Below are 8,999 nucleotides of genomic sequence, written 5' to 3'. Positions count from 1 at the left end.
GTGTAGCTTTACCAAGGTTAGCGTGTAGCTTTACCAAGGTTAGCGTGTAGCTTTACCAAGGTTAGCATGTAGCTTTGTTAAGATTAGCTTGTAACTTTACTAAGGTTAGCTTGTAGCTTTGTCAGGGTTAGCTTGTAGCTTTGTCAGGATTACTTAGTGGATTTGCCAGGGTTAGCTTGTAGCTTTGCCAGGGTTAGCATGTAGCTTTGCCAGAGTTAGCTTGTAGCTTTGCCAGGGTTAGCTTGTAGCTTTGCCAGGGTTAGCTTGTAGCTTTGCCAGGGTTAGCTTGAAGGTTTGCCAGAATTAGTATACAGCTTTGTCAGGATTAGCTTCTTCAGGTTTCTCCATTCACCCAATATTTCCACCTGTAGTAAATTTCATGCTAATTCTTCAAACATCTGTTGAGATATTTTAGTTTGGTTCAAAGGTGAGGGGTAATCAGTCCAACCATCCACGGACATACAGTATGTATGAAGGAAAGCTGCAGACTCATAAGCAGGCCGAGGGAAAAATGCAGACATGAAAGCCTCTTTCTGCGTAATTACAAACGTGATCAAAGGTTGAGGTCAGAGGTCGGGGATATCGATGGCCGTAATCCAGCTCCGTCGTCCCGTCTGCTTCCGCTCTCGTGCATCATTGTGCGTTTGAAGTCGGCAGGAAGGAGCGCCTCCATGGTAACCAGATAGCTCGGCGTGCAAAACTATGGGAATCAACCGCGGACGAGGAGCTCCAGTCATTAATCTGACTGAGAGGAGTTGTTGCTGCCATTGGGTCAGAAACAAAAAACACCTGACTTACTGGAGGGTCTCTGCACAGATGCTGACTGGTTTGTTCGAAGGAATTTATGAACAATGTTTGGTTTGTGGGTTTAATTTGAGGACAACCTTTCGATCTTTGACTCGTCGCTTTTAAACACACAAAAAAACCACAGACTGTTGACATTTGTGGATCAAAATATCAAATAGATTTAGAAAAATTTCAGACAGTTTTTCAAAGGTCTCGGGGTGAACAATAAGAGAAACAAGCACTCGTGTGTTTGCGTACCTCAGATGCAGGTCCTCTGAGTATTTCAGGCAGGCGTAGATGAACTCTTTCAGCTGGGAGTAGACTTTAGGCACAAACTCAGAAAACGGAAGCTTCTTGGGAAAAGGAAGCTAGAGGAATAAAACAAAAATATTTTATATTCACAACTTTAGTGAAAGTTCCCCCACATCTGGTCATCTCACCAGCCACTGGGTTCATTTCATTGAAACTCTTTAAGTGCTCATTGGATGAACTTTTACACAATTAAAGTCAACCTGATCCAAGATGGCTGCCACAGCTAACTGATCTTAAACCTAAACAGCTCTAAGCCAATTGTACAGATATTAAACCCATATTTGGTGTGGTAGTAGCTGAGAGTCATGCCTAACATACTCTGGGTGCTAACAGATGATGCAAGGTGGCAGGTGATGTGTATTCATTAAAACAACACTGGTAGTAAGGGGTGAGCCTTTCTCAATAAAGTTTGCTGGACGATTAATTGCCTCAAAAATTATCGCAATAAATGATACTTTTGTTTGGAGACCATTTTAAACTAAAATAATGATACACCTCCTTCATACGGAGGTAAATTAAATTAACTTACGCAAAAAAAAAAAAAAAAGTTATAAAGTTACCATTGCTAGAAACCTCTAACCAAGCTGGTACAATTTAGTATTTGTGTGTCTTCATGAAATAACTGTTGTCATCCTCACGCCACTTATGAAGTTTACGTATGTTTACGTAATAATTACGTAGTTTACGTAAAGTTATGGACAGAGCGAGAGCAGAGATTGTGAAAGCAACACACAACAGCTGCTGAAGATGTAACATCACTTCCCACCTCCTCTATCCAAGCTGACGCAATTAACCCTCTGTGTGATTCTCTGACTTCATAAAATAATTGCGGTCAACCACATGGCACTTACGAAGTTTACGAAATTTACATAATATTTAAAAAACACCATCGGCAAACCCAAGGTTTCCTGGTTTCCTGGCATGGTTTCCTGAGGATTTGCTGAAAGAAGTCGTCAGAAAACTGAAGACGCTCCTCTAGCTCAGGGGTTCTCAAGCCATTTGGGTCTGAGGACCCCCTTATAAGGGCAAGAAATTTCCAGGGACCCCCTCATAAACCCCATGCTGTTTTAAAAGATAATTTGTCATTTCAACCCCTAAATGCCATGGGAATATATATTTTTAATAAGTTTATATTATTTGTTTTATAAGTTCATTGTTCCCCAAGCATTTTTAAAAATAAAAACCAAATTAACAATTTAGTGACATTTTTTGAGGACCCCCAAGATACCTCTCACGGACCCCAGTTTGAGAACCTCTCCTCTAGCTGAATGCCTGTTCACGGGACTCTCATGCTACAGAGTTTAGAGACCATGCACCTGGAAAATAACTGACAGAGTCACACCTCCCTACACTAAGGAGTAGAAAATAGACAAATAAAACCAAAAAAAATTTGACCTCATTTAAATTTATTGTGCAATTAATTGATTTCATGTGTATCGGGACAGACCTAGTAAGGGTTGGGGGGGGTAACTTTATTTTGACATATTTGCTTTGTACCTTTTCCAGTTCGGGGTCTTGCAGTGGAAACTGGGAGGCGTAGTTTCGGTACTCCAGTTCTGTTGAGACTGGGATGGGACTGTAGTTGTCCTGGTCCAGAATGTGCCTGGACAGAAAACATAAATCACAGATAAATCTTTTCCCGTCTCATCTCTGATGATAGACGTCGACAGGAGCGACGTCAGTCAGCCTCTTTTTCCCTCTCCGACTCAGAAACAACAAACATCCCATTGGGGGTCGTTTCAGCGCTCGAGGTTTTCTTACCACCCTACCTTCTGTCAACACCCTCCGCCCCGCCCCCCCAAACTTCGTTTTGGCTGTGCAGAGTTCGAACGCTCCAGTGTTCCATAGAGAGGCCGTGAACCGGAGAGGGCTCTCTCAACAATACAACATTCCTGTGGCTTCCCAAGTGTGTGTGTGTGAATGAGAGAGAGAGAGGGGAAGGAGAAAGGGAATGTGTGTTTGTTTGTCCGTTCTCACTGCTCCGAGTCCCACTGGTGTCACCGGACAAAAGCCACGGCCAAACAATGGTGCGTCGGGTCCAGAGTCTTACGAGGGCACTGCCCGTTCTGAGAGGCATAAAAACGGTCCGGACGTTGCTTTTTTAACAACACATCCTCTCTTCTCTCCAGCAGCTCGTAAAAACCTCGTCTGAAGGCGAGGGCGTTTCCCACCAACACGCTCGGATGTGCGAGAACATGCTCCTACAAAACCGGGTCGCCCTCGTGACCTTTATGACTTGAACGGCGAAGGTCGATATGGGTTTACAGACCTGAAGGTGATGTTCCATTTCTTCAGCAGGATTTCTCCGTACTGCTCCCTCATCTCCAGCAGCATGTCAAACAACTGTGACACGGGGAAACCATAACCCTGCGGATAGGATGGAGGAAAATTATAAAAACAGCATTGTGATGGGACAAATCAGACCAAATTTCAACCACATCAACTCAAACCAAATCAGTTTTATTTAGACATATAGTTCAATATAGAGAAAGTGGCAGAAAATGTAAAGGAATTTGAGTCGCAATGGATTCAAAACAGCCTGAATAATTAAACTTGTTTCTGCAAAGCATAAGTTACTGGGAAATATGAAAGCCAATAAAGCTTCTCATCACTTCACATGGATAAATGGTGGGCATCGGACCACCCATTCATCAGTTTCCCCTTCCTTCGTATGCCTCGTTTGTCTAGTCTTTCTGCCGTCCGGTTTGCACCCACAACCCCTCCATCTCCTCATCCATCATCCTGGACCCATCCAGGGTTGTTCAGACGTACAGTGGAGCATAAACACACAGAAGTTCATCTGATGTTGGTTTTCTCCATTTTTAAGCATTCCGGTTAAAAAGTAAAGTCTGCTTTTGGAAACTGGCAGCTGATCATTTTTAAAAAACGTCTCCTGGGACGTATATTCTTTCTGACAACATAAGAAGTACAAGAACACCTCGATGAACTGGACTGTAAAAGACAACAAAGTTTTCAGTGATAAATCAAAATGAATACCTGCAGAGTATCGGCAAACAGAACAATGAGGTTCTTCAGATCCAGCACCAGATCAGGGTCGTCACAATAAGACTGAAGAAACAAAAGTTGGTGTAATTTGGACATTTTAGACAAAAACACAATTTGGACCAATCCCATTTCCCACTCCAAGATTTCCAGCGAACTATTGGTCTCGAAGCTGCTGGATTCACTGTTTGAGATTTATGCCTCTTTATTGATGTAATTTAAAGGAAAAGGGTGAAATTTAAGAAGACATCTTACATTCCTGGGAATACTGGTGGATCAGTTCATTTTTAGATAATATAAATCCAGTTCTCCTCTTTGACAACAATATTCAGATTTATTCAGATTGACAATAAAGTTTGGTTGATTGATTGATGACTTGCTCATGTCATGACCTACATTTGAATTTACTTAGAAATTAATCGATTGGGGCATGGACGGGTGAACTGGGATTGGACCTTCATCATAAAAAAGTTTTTCATTCATCTTACAGAGTGCGTCCTCAAGGCAGCGACTATTTTGGACAACGCCAACTCCCAAAGCTCTTCCACGTAAGCTCTGTTGACCAAACCCTGTGTGGTGTGAAGGACGTGATCCTCAACAACGAAGAAGCTGGATGGAAGGAGAGAAACACAGCTAAATGATTTTGGAACATGACTAATAACAACTTAAGAAAACTTAATCTGTTTAAAACCAAAAAACTATTTGCAAATATTTATTAAAAACTTGACAAAAACAAAAAAACTAGCAACTATCAAACAAGTTACAGGTTCTTGATTAAATTATTGTTTGTTTTGTTTTTATCTTTAAATGCAACAAAGTAAAGTTTATTTATAAAGCACCTTTCACAGACACAAAGTCACAAAAGCGCTGTACAATAAGAATCAATGCTAAATTATACAAAGAATAAAACAAGCATAAAAAGCACAATAAAATCAAAACATACAAGCCATGGAAAATAACTGTTTTCAGTTACTTTTCGAAAACCTCAAAACAAAGCTCTAGGGGTAAAGTATTTCATAGGCTGTGTCCAAAACGGCAGGCCGGGTCCTCGGAAGACCAAATTCGTCGGCTGCATACGTCACAGCGCCGCGACGAAGGCCGTCCAAAACCAAAAGTTCCTCCGATGCTGCCGACAAATACGTCCTTCCTTTTTCTCGATTTGAAGGACAGGTCTGATGGATCCTTCCTGGCCCATCGTATCCCATAACGCATTGCGGCCCGACCGGAGATTTTTTTAAGCTAGTAATGGCGGACGAAGCGACACAAAAGAATATGTTTTAAATAAAAATATGGCGATATAAAAATTACATTTTTTAAGCGGTTGTAATTCTAATACTTTTATCATTTGTATAGATATGTTTTTAAATATTATTTTTGTCATTAAAAAAACATGAAATAAACATGCACCTACAGCAGGTCAATTAGTTCTTCAAATGTTACTTTTAAGTTAATTTTATAGTTTTGTGATATTAATAATGCTAATGTATTGATATTTTTCTAGTTTTGATTTAAGTTTGCTTGTTTAGCGTCGTCACAGTTGTTAGATGACATGACGTAAGGACGGGACGCTAGACCGTCCAAATTCACAGCCTCTGTTTTTCCAGTCTTCCCGGTCTACCAAGGACACGGCCCACCTCGATTGGGTAGTCTGGGTCCTCCGGAGGACCCGGCCTGTCGTTTATGTCACAGCCAAAAAAGGCAAGTCATGCCACTTGGGGGCTCGTCCGGGATGATTTGAACTTGTTGAGCCCAAACTTCACTGGATTTGAAAAGCATGATGTGTCCCATCTTGCACTATTTCATTGTTCAAACCTGTACAACACTGTCGTATTCTTGAATTTGAACAGTTTTTATTTTATGATGTTGCTGTTGACCTCTTGGCCAGGTCACTCTTGGAATAGAGTTCTTGATCTCAATGGGTTTTATCTGGTTTAATATATGTCACTGAAGTGGTAGTAAAGTAATTTAAATCCCGGTTTTGAGGATATTTGATGAAAAGACAAGAAAGTTTCCAGAGAAGCTGCCATAGACTTCCAGATGAAGGGCCAACACCAGCCAAGTGAACGACACATTCATCCAGTCGGTGTTAAAAGATGTTGTCATGGTAACACGCCACACTCATCGATCACACGCCGAGCGGAGTGAACGGATCAAAACGTTGGTTTGTCTCCACTGACAAAATGTCTCGATCAAGCGAGGCTCGCCAGACCACAGTGAGCTGCACCGAGGTCCAAACTGTGGCCCAGAAGGGTAAGTTTAGCTGTTTTTAATGGTAGTTTTTAACAGATTCATGCAAATCAGCAACTCTGGGATCTTTGATTTGAGCATCACGGCCACTCGGGTTACAACTTTAATGCGTACGTCAGATTAGCAAAACAAGCCAACCACCTTCATCACCTACTCCATCACTCATCACCACTGAGGAGACGTGAGACAAAACGTCTTCATGGTGCAGACGGGGAACCAGATCGAGTGACGGACGAGCAGAACCACCAAGAGGAATTAAAGAAAGGGCTGAAACAAACCGCTGGAAGGAAGAGTCAAACTGAAGAAATGAAGCAAGGTGCTTCTAAATGTTATAGCTTCTCATCTCGTGCCAAAGAACACAGAAAACCTGAAATCAACGGATGATGTGAAACGATGGACGGTTGAAAAGAATCTAATCGAACAGATTACTGATGGGTTTTGTTTGAAGCGTGTCCTGACTGAGGCATGTTGGGTCTTTGAAGAGTTTCGTGTTTTTGTTGGTGAAATAGTAGGCGGACCGACTTACCCAACAATCTGATTGAAGTATCGTCTGTAACCCTCCAGGGTTTCGTGCTAGAAATAAGTTATAAAATAAAAATTAGTAACACAAGAAACTTTCAAATAATCACAAAAACCTTGACCTTGTATCTTAAATATAAAAGCGAATTAAAGTAGTCAGCATAAAAGAAACTGCATTTTTGGGATACATCCAAATCCGTTTCAGTAAAAACTTTCATTTTATACAATTTTGTTTTGAAAAAACAGGTTTGGCTTTGATAACTTAAGTCGTTTAGCACTTGATTCACCTTTTTTTTTAAATAAAATGTTTGGAAAGTAATGAAAAACTGTTGATTACAAGAATCAAACATGTTTCAGTTCTTTTTGTTGGATTATTTTTTATTTTTCATTAGTTCAAGACATCTTTTGGTTGATAATTTGATGTTGTGTCTTAAACTGCTGGCTGTTTTAATTAAACTCATATGAAGCGAAAAAAAAGGTTCAACATTTGTATTTTAAAGAACTTAAAACATTCAAAGATTAAAACGGTTTAAACAGGCAAATATTTTTGTCCCGTATAGAATTCCTCTTAAGGCATTTGTAATTTGTAAAATGAGTCATAATGAACAATAAATAAATAAATAAATAAATAAATAAATAAATAAATAAATGAATGAATGAATAAATGAAAATGCTGATTTTTCATTAAGACTTGATATTAAATAAATATATAAAAGACACCAAGAATTGATTACGGTAGCTAAAATACCATTTAATTTTCCTGATATACCTTTTATATCAGAAAAATAAAGGAAAACCCAAAAACCAGACATTTTTCTCATTATTCTTCAGCTTGTTCAAACACTTGTGATGTTAACAGGTTAAGGGGAGTGTGTGTTAAGGGTAGAGGAGTGTGTGGACCAATAATGTGAGCAGCAGTGCAGGTCAGGATCGTACCATGTTAGAGTGGGGCTGCAGGACCAGGCGAGCCTGTTTCCTCCTCTGCTTTCTGTAGTAGTTCTCAAACTCGTCACGCAAACCCTAAAAACACAAACCCAAGGTAAGAACCCAGAGACGGTTTGGACAGAGGAAAGTCTGCGGTGCCGGATCACTGAAAAATAAAACAGGTTAACTTTTCATTCCCAACAAAACTGGACTGCTTCGTATCTGCTTCTTCCATGACTCATGACTTATCTCTACATGTTTGAGATCTCAGACCAGGACCTGCAGTCCCCTCTGAGCTCAAGAGATAAATCTGTCCCCGACATGGAGCAGAGCGACGCTGCAGTCGGACCACCAACCTGCTCCCAGATAAACCCTTCAGAGTTCCTCTGTCTGCTTCTTCTCACTCGTTTTACACAAAGAGACGCTTCAAAAGTAACTCCGAGTCGTGAAGCCGACCTCAGAGGTGAACGGGTCAATCCTGTCAACACCTTCCTGAGACAAACCTTCTCCATCCTCCTCCAACAGTAGCACCCCCAACCCCCGATATCCATCTTTCAGTTTTCCTGTTTTTCATCCTCACCGTGACCTCCCTCCTTTCCTCCCATCCTGATCCCTCCTTATCACTCAGCTGATTCACCGTCCGTACAGAACCGACACGTCATCGTCATTCAAATGGGTTTTAAACCCCACAACTCATTCTTCATTTAATCCCAAACAAATGAGCTCTCTCTACAGCAAACTTTTGCATCATGCAAAAGATTATAAAATTACTGGCATCATCATCATCATCAACTGGAGACACGATAAAGTCTCCAAAAACCATATAATTTAAGATGTGTTTGAGCAAAAACGATGGTTTAGTCGTATGAGATCCAACTTTCTTTGACTCGTTTGAGCTCTGAATTTTGTTTTTACTTTCTACATGATGCCACCTTTAAAAGCATCAGACGTGGATCTGATTTAGAACCACAGGTGAAAATGACCCGGGTCGAGTACAACATGGGCCCAAAAATTAAAAAAAAAACTGATTTGGGTGACATTCCCCTGCAGTGTGATCGTAGCCCAAAACTAAACCTTCTGCTCCCTCCCAGGTGTTTTCACTCCTTCACCCCCATCCTTTCTCTAACCTCAATCCAGCTTTTCACTCCCTCCATCTTTCTCTTGCATGTTGGCTTTCTCCTTCCTGTCAAAGTTCATGCACTTCCTGT

The 8,999-nt window shown here is 40.8% G+C and overlaps 1 protein-coding gene across 2 annotated transcripts in view; it reads right to left on the bottom strand.

Annotated features, from left to right (window-relative positions):
• The window catches only part of exoc6b (exocyst complex component 6B), a 63,411-nt gene that overhangs the window by 36,436 nt on the left and 17,976 nt on the right, over positions 1-8,999 (bottom strand). For both annotated transcript variants that reach the window (XM_014010594.1, XM_014010595.1), the window contains exons 9-15: positions 7,804-7,887; positions 6,875-6,921; positions 4,590-4,710; positions 4,096-4,167; positions 3,368-3,465; positions 2,596-2,701; positions 1,045-1,154 (exon numbers count right to left, since the gene is read on the bottom strand). In XM_014010594.1, the coding sequence (XP_013866048.1) occupies positions 1,045-1,154; positions 2,596-2,701; positions 3,368-3,465; positions 4,096-4,167; positions 4,590-4,710; positions 6,875-6,921; positions 7,804-7,887 (638 nt within the window). The remainder of the gene's footprint in view (positions 1-1,044; positions 1,155-2,595; positions 2,702-3,367; positions 3,466-4,095; positions 4,168-4,589; positions 4,711-6,874; positions 6,922-7,803; positions 7,888-8,999) is intronic.

Source organism: Austrofundulus limnaeus, unplaced genomic scaffold, assembly GCF_001266775.1.
Source record: "Austrofundulus limnaeus strain Quisiro unplaced genomic scaffold, Austrofundulus_limnaeus-1.0 Scaffold70, whole genome shotgun sequence".
NCBI classification, from domain to species: Eukaryota; Metazoa; Chordata; class Actinopteri; order Cyprinodontiformes; family Rivulidae; genus Austrofundulus; species Austrofundulus limnaeus.
This window is presented reverse-complemented; position numbering and strand designations above follow the sequence as displayed.